Genomic DNA, 14,162 nt, shown 5'->3' on the forward strand with positions numbered 1-14,162 from the left:
TGACTGAGTGTATGAGAGATTGAGCAGAACGCGCTGTGTAAGAAGCAGTCCATTTACCATTAGTCTAACCAACTGGCTGCGACTTTGACCTCATCATACTGTAATGACAAATAGTAGCTTCACACAAGGAGAGTCACTAAAAAAGGAAGACTGAAGTATAAGGGACCGTTTCCCCATGTGGTTCTCCCTTGGAAATGGAGCCAGCTTTTGAAGGTTTTAACACAACACGGCCATTTACATGTAAATATATTCATCTATGCTGCCTGCAGTTTCTGTCAAGCTTAACACCGTGCTCGGGTCAAAAACAAAAAAACCACGACAGAAGTTTACATTCTGGAACAGCTATAAATCTCCTTGACTCTGTGTTATGCTGCTTGCTGATGGTGATGTGAATGGTCTGTATGAAGATAGTCCACGGAGCCAGAAAACATCACCTTTCACAATTCTCCCAGTGTCAGTGCTTATCCTCCCACAAACTCATTCATCAACATAAAATACACAGGCAGATATAATCCCTTCTCTAAGATCTGGAATACAAACCGCAAAGTACAATCTATCATTCTTAACTGTATCAAATGACGTCTCTTATCCCCTCTTTTCTTAGACTTAACCTTCATCTGTACAACGCACTGATCAACGCCCTGTGAAATCAAACACACGCGCGTTTCTGTATTTTGCCGGTTAACAAACCTCCAGCAACAGAACAACTGGCGGTTATGTGCAGACTCTGCAGCGGTTCTGCTTGGGCAGGCACTCTTGTTATCTTTTCTCCTGTCCTCGCATCAGGATAAGGGAGTATACTTTGACTCTGAAATACGGTTTTACAGTCATCTGTGGATGCTGCTGCAGACGCCCGGACACTGCAGATGCTTGGGAAATCTAAAGCGATAAAGCTGAGGCCTCTTACTTAGTAGAAGAGCCTCGTTCTGTCCTTGTATTTGAGCGCTTATGCAGATTCAAATGCAAGTACATGAATACAGATTCCTAACAATATGAATGGTATTCATGTAGGCTTTAGATTAAAAGGCCATTGCACACACACAGATGTGTAGACGCAAGCATACACACATGACAGGGAGTCATCCACTAATGAAAAGGGCGGTAGTTCATATATACTCAATCAACATCCAAGACATTGGTTTTTGCTGCTAAATGATACCTGTCAGCCACCTCAGCTGGTCTGTAAGGATAGCTGTTGGGTTGGCCTAATAGCTCCTATGATGACCGCAGATCAGCCAAGGGATAATACTGAGACTGGAATCTTTAAGATGCTGAGACTGGAGCCACAGTAAATAAAAAAGAAAGACTATATCCACGAGAAAGAGAGAGAAACCGAATGACTCATATGATTCATGGTTTAGAGCAGCAGCAGACACTGAGGCTATTGAACAGTGAACAGGCAATAATAGAGAAATAAAGAAAAGAAGATGGAAAAAAAAAGCTGAGGAGTGGGTGATGCTAGGGGTAATTTGCTCCAGGGCTGTTTGAGTCCTTGCCTAAGATGGCACGGCATGGCGCCCAGTCACGGCGAAAAGCCTCTGATGGTATTAAACTGGGCCTTTGGTGAATTGGTGCCAATGCTGCCACCCGCCCTGCGTCTTCCAGACAGTGGACGCTGCCCAGGGCAAGACGAGGCTGGAAAACCCAGGAGAAATGTTCTTACTGGTGTGGCATGAACCCAACAAACCCTGCGGTGGATAAACTACAGCCTGGCTCTCTCTCTTTTTCTTTCTCACACACACACACACTCACAAAACTCATAGTCTTCTCTGCTGCGACACCTCAGCGTATTTGCATTCCATTACTTCTACCTGTGGCCACCCACACAGACACATTCGCACGACGCCAGGCTGGAGAACTGACAGGTGCTGAAGAAAGTGTCTGGATACTGAGGGGACAAGACAGTCGCTGATGGTGGAAATAAATGAATGTCAGACTCAGACTGACAGCAATAAAGAGGTGGGGATGGGAAGAACAGGGAGCGAGAAAAGAGAGGAGGAAACATAAACATTCAGTATACAACTCTATATGAAGAGAGGTGAGAACATACAGGGATTTACAGTCAATTCAAGGCCAGCCTCTCTATCTTCTTGACATATATCCTCCCTCATCTGGGGAAGTGACACTGACAGGGAATGCCACAATCACATAAGTCAGCGTTTCTTTTTTTAACTTTAGACACCGCTTCTGCATACAAAACAGACGCACACACACTGTTCATACAGGAGGGCAAAACTTTAGATTTGTGTTGTCGTTTTAAAAAGCTGATTTTTCATCTGCTGTATCTACAGCGGGCTTGCTTTTCCTTTCTATCGGCTACTGCACAATACTACAGGGGGCCGCTACTCCCACCAACACCTGAGTCAAGGGCCAACTACAGGACAGGAGACAAACCTAAAGGGAAACTAGACAGAAGAACTAGCTTAAAACGAGTGCATATTATCATATACAACGAGAGGGAGGAAGAGATTAGAAGTAACACAACATGTTGCTTGTTACAGCACATGCCCACTTGCTATGCTATGTAATTCATTAGACTGCGATAATGACTGTGCAGAGAGTGGGACTGGATTTCTACGAATCATAATAACCAGTCTGTGTGATCTGGACTGCTGTGAATGAAGCACAGAACCCTAAAATTATCTTAGAAAGGGACAAAAATGGTTTATAGGGTTGATTTTGTTTGTATCAGCAGATCTCAATCTTGTTTCTGACTCACTATAAACAAGCACATGGTGATGGTGCGCCGGTCTGAACCTTCCTAAACACGAGCTTAGCAAACGCTGAGAACATTGTGTCACTGAGATGCTGTGGTCTCTACAGCTTTTTTTTTTTTCAGCAATAAAAACTGACAGCGCACTGGTAATATCATTAGCACGTGGCCAGATTGGGTAGGTGGGGGGTTGGTTGATAGTTCATGACACAGTCTGCCGTGTGGCAAATGACCAGCCTCAAAAACCCGCAAGGCACGTCTCGCCTTTCCCGGATCATTAAAAATGCATCCCCCAGGGAGGATCGGGTGGCACCGAAACAAGCAAACAAAAACACAACTGCATTAATAATGGAGTGACTAAGCTACAGGCACGCACAAGATACACGCATGCCCAACATCCGAGTCAAGAGTAGTTGTTCCTGTCAGAGGTAAGAGAGGAAGGGAGTCATGATTGTTTTTCTATTGACAGCATAACTGCTAAAGAAAAACAGTACTTCACTGGACAGCTTGGTTTGAATAAAATAAGTAAAAAAAACACTGCTTGATACATATTTTCATATAGGTTTTGATACTTTGTAACATGTAACATTTTTGTAACTCTGGTTTAGTTACAGCTTTACCCAGCTACGTAGAAATGCAACAGAGTTTAGGGCATAAGAAGAAATCTGAGGCATGCTACAGCTGAGATGTGCACAGAAACAAGAGACCTACCAGAAAACCTTTTAGTACCAGTCATCAGCTGGATTATCAGTTATATTTTTGTACTTTGACTCATTCCTGTTTTGGAAATAAATGAACTTAAAGTACTGGGCAAAACACTTGAGACACCCTCCATTTTTTTATATTTTGCTTCCAAGGAGCCAGAATTTTCTTTTCTTTTCTTTTCCTAATGTATTAAGTGAGGTTGAGCAATTATTTTCCAGGCTTTTTTGAAGGTCTTTCAAACTTTGTTTTTAGACATTGGCTGCTTTTTAACTCATTTTCTGTTCAGTCCTAGTACCCGAGCATGTTTTTTGTTGGTTAAGTCACTTAATTTGGATCTATGAATCATTCAAGATTTAAAAAAGGTCTGCAACCTAAAGGATGAACCAGTTCTGTGTCTACACATAACAGACAGCTTAGCAAAGAACCAAATTAAAATGGTATTTTTAAGCACTTTATTAGCATCCTGTCACAAAATAATTTGTTCAAATTTCTTTAGTTGATTCTATGAAAAATGTCAAAGATAAAACAGTTTGACAGGTGCAAAATGGTATTTTTGCAAAATGATTACAAAGAGCTGTTAGGTGTAAACTTTGTATATCTCAGCATGATGTGCAATGTGTCCTTAAAAAACTGGGGAAACTGGAGAAGAAGAAGTGTCAGGCCTAAAAAAGCAGATGACGGTTTCTGAAAGTCAGGTCCTTAAGAACGGGGGAAAAATCCAGTAAAGACCTGACGCTGGACCCGAGAGAAGCTTCTGGCTCTTCAGCTGATCCATCTACTGTTCACTGAAGCTTCGCTGAAACACACTGCCAGCGCAGTAAAAGCATACCTGCACAGTGGAACACTATCAGTCACAAATTAGCATCCCTGGAGCCCAGACTGCAACATTATTGCAGCAGTGTGGGATCATCTTGAGAATGGAAGAAAATCAGCCAGCATCCACAGAAGAGCTTTGAATGTCAATTCTTGAAGACTACTGAAAGAAGCTTTCTGAGTTCAGGCTATGGTGAAGAATAAAAGTAGTCAGACCAAATACTGACTTTCAAGCTTTGTTTAAGCTCCTGTCTTTCCATGTATGTCTTTCAAAGTCGCTGCACATATTTCCCATTTTCCTAGCAAAATATAAAGAAATGAGGGGTACCACTAAATTCCACAGTATCATAAAAATTGAATTTTGGTTAAAAAGACATCCACTAAAGCACAAGACTATACTGAGGAAGATTAAGCTGTAGCAGTGCTGGTTAAGTCTTGAGACTTGAGACTTAAATTGTATTTACAAATTCCTAAATCCATGTCAGTGCTGGATCCAAAATTCAAGCAATGCTGTTACACATACAGTATATCATCACTCAGAAAGACAGATTGCACTAAAGTAGAGTAATCCTCTCTATCAGAAAACATGGTCAGAAAGCAAAGCTCCTGGCAACAGGCCATCTAATTTGAAATGGTCTTACAAGACTGCATTAGTTGATGCTCTAGATAAGGATGTTTTTGGGGTTACGCATGTTTTCTGTTGATCTGTCTGAATAACAACATTGTTGGACAAACTGTCAAATACACGAGGGAGGACTAGGGCAGAAATTACATCGTGACAAAAAGTCTGGAGCCTCCACTGTCATGCACTGTATTAAGGGCAGATAAATGAGCTCCAAAATTCTCAAGAGAAATAACCCTCTCTTAATTCCTTGCATGCCTGATGAATGGCACCGCGACAGCGTAAGTTGTGTATTTTCTCAGTTTTTCAGCATCAGCAACTTTGTCTTTATGTTCTTTCATGCTTCAGTAAAGTACAAGATGAGTGTGTGAATTGGTTTTGCCTGCAAAATGCACACGGCAATAGTACGCAGAGAAAACGTGTGTAGGTGGTTTTTGCAACCAAATGTTTGCAGAAGGATCTAATCTGCAAGTACGAACATATCAGTTGGAGGCAAATGAGCCAGAGAACGCCAATTATTTCATGTATATGCCTTATCCTTTTGAAAACATAAAATAAAAGCTCCATATTTATAGTGCTCATCAAGAAACACACAGATGTTTATACTGAACATAACCATCCTTTTTATGCTGTAGACTATACATCTTTCAAAATAGGGTAAAAGGCACCCAGAAAAATGCATCTACAAACACTTTTGCAACACATAAAAGGAGCGACACACATCCATCGTAAAGATTAAAGCTCTGAGTCAGACTTGTGCTATCATTCCACTCGAGGTACAGAAGCAATGGACAAAATGTAGATCCAGTAACAGACAGCATGCAGAATGGAGTGGGTGATTACACAGATGCTTCAGTGGCCATTTAACTAGTGCTCTACTCACCACATCTGTTTAGTTATATTAGGATATTGCAGTGTTGCAAGTAATGAAAATGCAATTCCTCTAAAGGCAGAAAAAATGTCATCAAAAGGTGATATAAACGCCCTTCGTTCAGACGAGTGGTAAACAAGAGGAAACTGACAAAGCAGACAGCACACAGAGGTCAAAGACTTCTGTTGAACTCATGGGGTGCAGTTCAACAAAACAGGGAAAGAAAATGCACTCATGAAAAGGAAAAATCAACATATGTTTGAGCTTTTGGGGTCTACATCTAGTCAAGGCTTGAACATTTCAAGCCTGAGAGGACTAAGAAGGTGAAGTGAACACTGGTTGAGATCAGTCACCCCCAGGCAGCCATCAAAAATTAAAAGAACCTTAGTTACATTCCTATGTCTCCATTATATCCTCAACATGACACCAGTTGCAAAGAACACACAGCAGTGGATTAGTGCATTAGAAAACTGGATCTACTTTAATACAGAAGTCTGTCTGCAGACTGGACAACCCAACCACAGTTTCGAACGTCAAGGATAAAACCACCTACACTTCAATGAACATGAGACCTGATTTTCTTCTGTGGGTCACTGTGTTCGCCTTGGATAGCTCAAAGCAGCCATTTCTCACTGGGGCAGTGAGGATGTAACAGCTAGACTTTGCAGCCATGGAGGCAACTCCGTGAGGCGGTACTTACTGTGGACACAGCAAACTTCATGCTAACGGCATGATGTTTGCCTTGTTTACTGTTATAGCACTCAAAATTGTAGCATGATAAGTTATTCATTATGAAAAATACAAAAGAAATCTGAGGATGAATACCACTCGTCTGAGAATACTTGTTAATACACCAACTGAACACACTTAGACTTTTTCGGGGATATCACTAAAGTCATTATCCAAAGCCAGACATGAATATCTGGTGTAAATTTCATGGCAATTCACAAATCCTTTTTCCGGACTTAAGCGGAACTGGAAAACAGACCCTGCTTTCCCGGCTTCACAGAGATTGATACAATATACTTTTTTGCAGCTGCTCTTAACTCACTCTGCATATTCACAAACACTGAAAATTGACTGCGTGTCATCTATTCTCTGTAGCTACTACGACGATTTTTTTTTTTAAAAATTAAAGATTTTATAAGCAGGTCCATTGAAATGACTTGATGGGCAGGTCTAAGCAGTATTACACAAATAGAGGGAACATTATGTATTAGATTATTAGACGGCTGTAAGACCCTCTTCTCCCACAGGGGTCAAGCTGGACTCGTGTGGGGCTGGGGGCTGAGAAAACAGCTTTGTCTCTTTCAGTTTACAGAGAGATGAACAAAAGACAGAACGCTGTTTGTTTCTCGTGTACTGAGAGGAGGTGGGGCGTATGATGGAAAAGTGGGAGGGGCGCATGTTTAATTGTGTGTGTGCGTCTTTGTGGGGTCGGGGGCAGCTTCTCTCTTGAATATTCCATATGATGAATGAGCGTCAGTCCTTTTCACGGGAAACAGAAGCCTTGAAGTTAAAGCCAACAACAGTGCATATTCTACGCCTCTTCAACCTGAATACGAGAACAAGCTGTTTAATGTATTTACTCTATTTACTCGTCACTTACTGGTTAGTGAAAGTGCAAGTTGAAAAAAGCAATGCCATTTTTTTCTTCTCACACACACACATATATATAATAATTAAATATAAACCTATTATCATATTATTTTAATTTCAATTAATTTCCATCATGGAAATGCTTGCATGTGTGATGAAACCTGAGAGGAAAGAAGAGAAAAGAGCAAAAGGACCAACTTTTCAGAGACAGCACACGGTAATTAGTGAGCTAACATCACGTTTTTCTCCAAAGAATAACTGGACTAATTGTTCTGGTTCATTATAACGTGGTTATAAACCTGTGGAATGTTTGCATTAGCTTGAGTTAGATTTACATACAAGAACTAAATCTCTCAATCATGACTGTGAGTTTAAGAAAGCTTAAAATATGAATATATATATATTTGTATGACAAATTGAATTAAGAAGATAAAACTGGTAACAAAAGCCACATTGCTAATTGATTCTAAATACTTGAGGATAAAGAAGGAAAAATATTTTCCATAATCTCCCAAATCCATCTCCCCAATCCACAAGCAACACTGGCTGCATTGTGCCCAACTCAATACTGAAAACAGCAAAATTCTCCACTGCAGATAAAACAAATACCATAGTACAGATAATTCTATTTACTGGAGAAGAAGTCACTGTCTACAGAAACAATAACCATTTTCCATTAGCAAAAACGAGATTTTCTATAATTCTATCCACTGTGAAAGCAGAGTGGGATCAATGGTAAAAATGCATGTAATCTTTAGCTATGTCTACTGTAACCTTGCATAACACATCAAGGTTAACCAAAACCACACATACACAAATACAGACACTACGGGTCCACTGTGTGCTGAATATACAGTGCATTTCACAGATATGTGAAGACTCCATAGTTTCACAAACAACTCCCTGAGCAAAGAGGCTCCGAAAGATAAAAAAACAAAAAAACAAACACAGTGTGAAAATTGTGTGGGTGCAGAACCAGCATGACTAACACATGCATAGATGTTGTGCTCATGAACATCAAATGCTTTGACCCTAGCATCACAAAATGGCCACAACCTTCAACACCTATAGCGTCCAATAATGTGATATTTTACCTAACCCAGTATACACTAAAGGAAGAAAATGCCAAATGAAAAAAGTCAACTAGGGTCATGTCATTTGTCATGTTTGCATAACCTCATGAACCTCATGTGTTCAAACAACAAAGCTAACCACAAAGAGTAGTTCAGTGGTAACTATAAATACAAGGCCATAAAAAGAAAGCTCTGAATACTCTAAACTATTAGCTCTCTGTTGTTTTAACGTACTTTTGATAAGCACTGCACAAATGCTTTTATGCCGGATTACGTTCAAATGTGTTTACACAATTTCGGCTTTCACAACACTTTTGTGCAGCATTCGGCTTACTGTAATAGGAGCACTGCTGAAGCGAATCTTCCTCTTCGGAGGGATGTCCTCTTTGTTTTCTTCCGCCAGACCAGGAATCTCTGTCAGATCGGACCCCGGGTCGTAGACGATGTCCTCGTCATCGTCACCGTAGAGGTCATCCTCGGGATCCGTGCAACTTTCCCCCCAACCCTGGTAACAGGCGTCCCCATCTGCGTTAAAAATCACCCGCTCATTCCCAGTGTATTCCTCATCAGGCTCGTCCAGCTGGTCCTTGGAAGATTTTTCTTCCTTTGAAGCATCTCTGTCCTCTTGGCTTTCCCTGGTGGTCGGCAGCGACTCGTGAGTGGTATCCTCTAAAGCTTTGTTTGTAATTACAGCACCATGTGTAGGTTTCGAGGATTTGGAGGTTCCTAGATCCTCAGTTTGTTTTGTTGTGTCCTGCGGTTTTTCCTCTTCTTCACAAGAACCATTAATCTGGTTTCCATTGGTGGAAGCACCAGAAAAACGTTGTCCTTCTCCCGCTGTAGCCTCTCCAGCTTTGTCTTGGGTTTCTTCCTTTTGTGGAGCATCTTGTTTGCGCTCTACTCCAGGACTCGGGCTCAGGAGGTCCTCCGAAGACGAGGATGTGGGTAACTTGCCCCCTATCCTGTTCCGGTAGGTTCCACGAACTGGAGATTGTCGAAGAGAATCATCCTCACTGACGTCTCCGCCATGGCGCTGGAATCCGTCAGGTGAGTAGAGGGCTCGTCTGCTGACTCCTCTGTATGAAACTCCCTGGTTGTGGTGGTCAGCGTTTTCAAAAACAGCACTGAGTTGGCTGACAGTTGGTGAGGATGCCTCTGTTCTGGAGCACAGAGAATCCAAGGAGTCTGTACTGCCTCGGTTGGACCTCGCCCCTCGCCAGTCATCGAGGTGCTCATGGGAACCCCTTTTATCACGGCCGTAGGGAAAGACTGGTGATTGGGACTGGTCGCGTGACTGTTGTTCAAATAGCTTTCTGGTTTCGGAAAACTTTGCCCCGGCACCTCCAATCCTTTCTGCTGATGAGGAATGCTGGAGTTTTATCACTGATCCATCAGCCTTATTGACGAAGTTCGTGGGCTTCACCAGCTTTTGTGGTGAGGATTCATCACGACCCCTAGTCTTAGCAGCTGCATTCTCTGACCCCATTTGCATGAACATGTCCTTAATGCGACTGACGTGTGTGCCATACTGGCGTCCCCTCGGTTGTTTCACCCGCTCGAGGTCTTTGGGCTTTGAGTCTCCATCAAGCCGAGGCTGGTCAAAGGCCTTCTTGAGTGCCTGAAACTCAGCCCGGTAGGCGTTACGGTGGGGGGAGGCACTCCGGAGGCTGGTCCTCTCCCCCGAGGCCTCCGTTTTCAGCATGATGATGCCTTTGGATTCAGAGGAGATGTCAGCATTGCCTTGGCCGCATTAGAGCACCGAAGTGAGGTATCTTGTTCTACTAGTAGTGCCACTCGGTCTGATCCAGCTGTTGTTATAGTTCTTTTAGGCCCATTCATACCTGTAAAGATGAAAGGAGATGTTATAAAGATAGAAAAATGGTTTTGTCGAGTAAACAGGCTCACAATACCACATGGAGTCAAAGTGCCTCCTTTTATCAGTGGAACTTCATGATCAGAATGATGGTTAAAAAGCATGAAAAAAGTCATTTTTACCATCAGCAACACTCTTCAGACACATGAGGGCAAAACGAATTACAGATACTTATGTGTGCAGTAAAAGCTCTCAGTACAAGAGAACTACTGCAGTTATAAAAGCCAATCGGACTCTAAAGGGCCTCCAAAGATGCTGTGTTTAGCATCACGGAAGAGCTGCGCTGTTAACCCTCTCAGATAATAAATCCTTTGATTAGTGCTTCTTTTTGTTTAAAATGGTGCTATGCTCTAGGAAACATGGTTGGTTCCTTCTTCTTTTCTTGCTCTCTTTCCGTTATCTCCCCCACCCTCTGTTTTCCATATGAAGCTGTGACCCTTGTACACTAAGACATCCTTCAACTCTCTAAACCATAACTGACATTATGGTTGTGGCTTCTAAATGTCAGCTCCCAAGCTGAAAAATGTTGCTGGATGCACTCAACCATGTGTGTTGATACCATCCAATAGAAAAAAAAGAAACATGAAAGGCCCACATTTGCAATAATACAGGGTTAGAGCAGGGTAGTCGGCTGGTAGTAGTTAAATATACACCTACATCCGTTAATGTTTAATCCTTTTTGGAAATGCACGCCACAGAGAGTGAAATGAAACATGACACAGTAAAGCTGGGATAAAAATACATTATTAAATAAAAAAATAAGGTCCATCTGGGACACAGAATCCATTAACCTAAGTTGTGCTGTAACCCGCAGCCTGGATGCTATAGATGCATCAGCAACAGCAGCGGTGCCTGAAAACTAAACGTCCTGGCTCAGTATTTAATATTCACTATGCTGGACTCTTGCAGCTCAGTGTTAACACCTATGTGAAATGCTTGCGTTAAAATAATAACAACAACAATAATTAATCTGAACTTGGGGATCATCTTGTGCTTTGCACCCTCTGAGGATTTTACGCAGGAAGATAATGAGGACGATAACGTGAGAGGTGAAATATAAATTAAGGCTTGTGAACATTGGGATCGGTGTCAGTGGGATCAGACAAACAGGCGCACATCAGCCACACCGCACAGTACATGACAGCTCAGGTTTCCCCCCCTTCTGACACCGTTTCACGCGTATTTATTTACATTCTTCCAACTGCAAATTTCCGCGACATCAACCTCTAACCTTTCTCAATAATTGCAAAATAAACACAAGTTAACCTCAGATAACATCGAGGTTGCTTCACTGTTACAAAAACAAAAGAGTCAGACTTACATTCATGGCTCCGGCTTCGCTGGACGCGCCGCACACATAAACTGTAATCCAGAGGGGAAACTTGCGAGAAATGCGGATGGTCTGCTTGCAAAAGCTATCGAAAATAACATTTCTATTCCGAGCTCGTAAAAAGCCAGCCCGGAGCGGACTCGCCACTAGAAACGTTTGGACATAACTAGAGCCGCTATAACGCCATTGCATTGCAGGCAGTGGGTGATGCTGCCAGTCGCACAATGGGGGTGTCGGTGCAATTTGGGAAGCTCATCTCACTGAGAGCTGCACTGTGGCAGCATTTGCAGGACGGCAGAGTCCGATGTCCGTCTGCAGTGTGGCAAACTGAACTCGCTTAGCTGCAGCGATAGCCGGCGATTTGCGAATGTAAAGCCTCATGTGACAGGTGTTAAAACCTGAAGTGCAGCAATGGTTTGGTCCGATAATCTGCTGCGCGGAGGGGGTTTCAGCGAGCTGCAGTCTGGCATAAATACCAACACACAGCAACTGTAACTTCACTGGTTCATCAGTGGGATTTGGGTGGGGTAGAGAGGGTCAAGGACCACTCTGACTGTGTGATGCGCGTTCAAATAAGGGTTTCCAAAATGTGGTTCGAGGACCACAAAGTGGCCTTGAGGAGTTTACCTGGGGGGCTAAGTTTAGAGAAAAAAAAACAAACAAAAACAAGTGAAGTTGGATTTCACTCAAAGTTCAGTCTGATGGCAGAATTTGAAGAAACCCTTAAACTGTTTTGTCCATCGCTTGTATTACTATAAATACACATGCAGCTTTTAAGTCAGTCTGACTGGAGAAATGTATAAGGGGGCATTTTAATCAAACAGCTCTGAGCACCATCTCACACATCCACCATGAGGAACTACATTAAAATTGCAATGATCTCTTTAGTTAGTCGTCTCTCTCCTGAATTAATTCCTGAGCATTCATTTTTTAAGCCCCATTAAAGAAGATCAGGGTAAAAAAAAAGAAAAACTAGCTGCCTGGGTTGCATACAGTCAACAGACCCCACCGAAAGCACAGGACTTAATTCATGTGATGAAGCGCTAGAGAAAAGGAAGCTTTGTAAACATCCAAATGTGTGATTATTTTTACAAACAGCACCAAGTTACATAATTGCTGTTGTTATGTTATAATAGACGGCATTGTTTCTTCTAACTTTATGAAAGCACAAGCTGTGTACGAATTTGGATGAGGCCTTCTGAGGAAAAACATTTGCTTGTTCAATCAACATTTAACCAAACCTTACTCGGTTAATACAAATGTGAGTCGCAGATTAGAACATGAACTGTTATAAGTTGATTTGGGACACTTCACACTTCAGATGAATTTTCAATAGGCCTACATCAGTTTTGAATTTAGAAAGTGCATTAAAAACAAGTCTTATGCTTTGGCATTACAAGAAACACAGAGAATTAGAGCTTGTGCAGTGCATACATTTACTAAACACCCACCACTGCTGACGAGAGGATTTTGCATTTTTCCCCCCACTGTTCAAAACAAGCCAATTGAGGGCAATTACAATTTAAACTGATGTTCACTGCTACGCCAAAAAGAACCGGATTGGACAGAAATCAGTCTAAGTCAGTGTCAAATTAGACACACTGGAGCCTTAGCTTCTCTCCAAGTCACAAATTCTGCGCTTTCCTCCATTTCTAAGCATCATCGTACATCCACAGACCTATAGTGGTTGTTGTGATACATTCATACCCAGTCCAAACACTGGCTATGAGAAGATGTTGCTAAGCAACCTAAAAATAATCTTAAGGGGATAAAAGGGGAGGGTGGAAGAAGAAAACAGCCAGGAACTGCAGAACACAGAGGATGGATGGCATCATGTTTATCGCCACTGAGAAAGCCAAGAAACCAGTCACAAATACGAATTTATCAATCAAGAAGCATCCCAGTGACCACTGCTAGTATGTTAGCCAGAATTAGGAGGCTATTCTGCAATATCAAAGTGCCCTCTCAGTGGGAGCTGACATCAAGGGAAGCGTGGGGGGGTTGAATTAAGGCTCCTTTAGTAGATATGATTGGGAGCCAAGGGGGCCAAAACATGACCATCTGTCTGCTTGGACTGTCTCTACAGGGGGGGAGGCTGGACAGATTGGAGCAGGACTTTCCAAACATGCCTCTGCTGCTTACAGCTGTGCACAGGAGGTCAAGCACTGCTGAGGTGACTTGCATGTTTTTAAGAGGGTGTATCTGTGTTTGCAAGTCCTGATCCAAGAATAAATCAACCCCCCAAAACACTAAAAACTGTGGATTTTAGTGGGAGGAATGCTTTATTATGACAAATCCCATCAGTCTGAATACAAGAAGCAGACAGATAAACAGCAAAGCACACACACAGAGGCAGCCACTCCTTGCAAGCAGCCAGATATAATCTAACCGCTCCGAGAGTATCACACAGAAACATTTGGTAAAGGCGTGGCGCTCCTATATTCCGATTCTCATCATGTTTTACCATGTTTTTCCATCCAGATGTTCAGCCAATGAGCGGTCCTGCTGTGTTTTCCAGTGAAGGCAGGAGGAGGCGGAGGGAGGAATGCTGCAGGATGCTTAT

At 42.4% G+C, this 14,162-nt stretch overlaps 1 protein-coding gene across 5 annotated transcripts in view; it reads right to left on the reverse strand.

Annotated features, from left to right (window-relative positions):
- Positions 1-14,152, reverse strand: part of ppp1r9a (protein phosphatase 1, regulatory subunit 9A) — a 52,856-nt gene extending 38,704 nt beyond the window's left edge. For 2 of the 5 annotated variants that reach the window (XM_084919005.1, XM_084919002.1), the window contains exons 1-2: positions 14,064-14,152; positions 8,731-10,237 (exon numbers count right to left, since the gene is read on the reverse strand). In XM_084919005.1, the coding sequence (XP_084775131.1) occupies positions 8,731-10,098 (1,368 nt within the window). In that variant the 5' untranslated portion in view covers positions 10,099-10,237; positions 14,064-14,152. Of the gene's footprint in view, positions 1-8,730; positions 10,238-11,590; positions 12,074-14,063 lie in introns of those variants that run through there. The other 3 variants (XM_084919003.1, XM_084919004.1, XM_084919001.1) reach the window with 3 other exon arrangements.
- Positions 14,153-14,162: the final 10 nt, after the last annotated feature.

This window comes from Perissodus microlepis, chromosome 22 (assembly GCF_051167445.1).
Source record: "Perissodus microlepis isolate ML-2025 ecotype Zambia chromosome 22, ASM5116744v1, whole genome shotgun sequence".
Taxonomy (NCBI): domain Eukaryota; kingdom Metazoa; phylum Chordata; class Actinopteri; order Cichliformes; family Cichlidae; genus Perissodus; species Perissodus microlepis.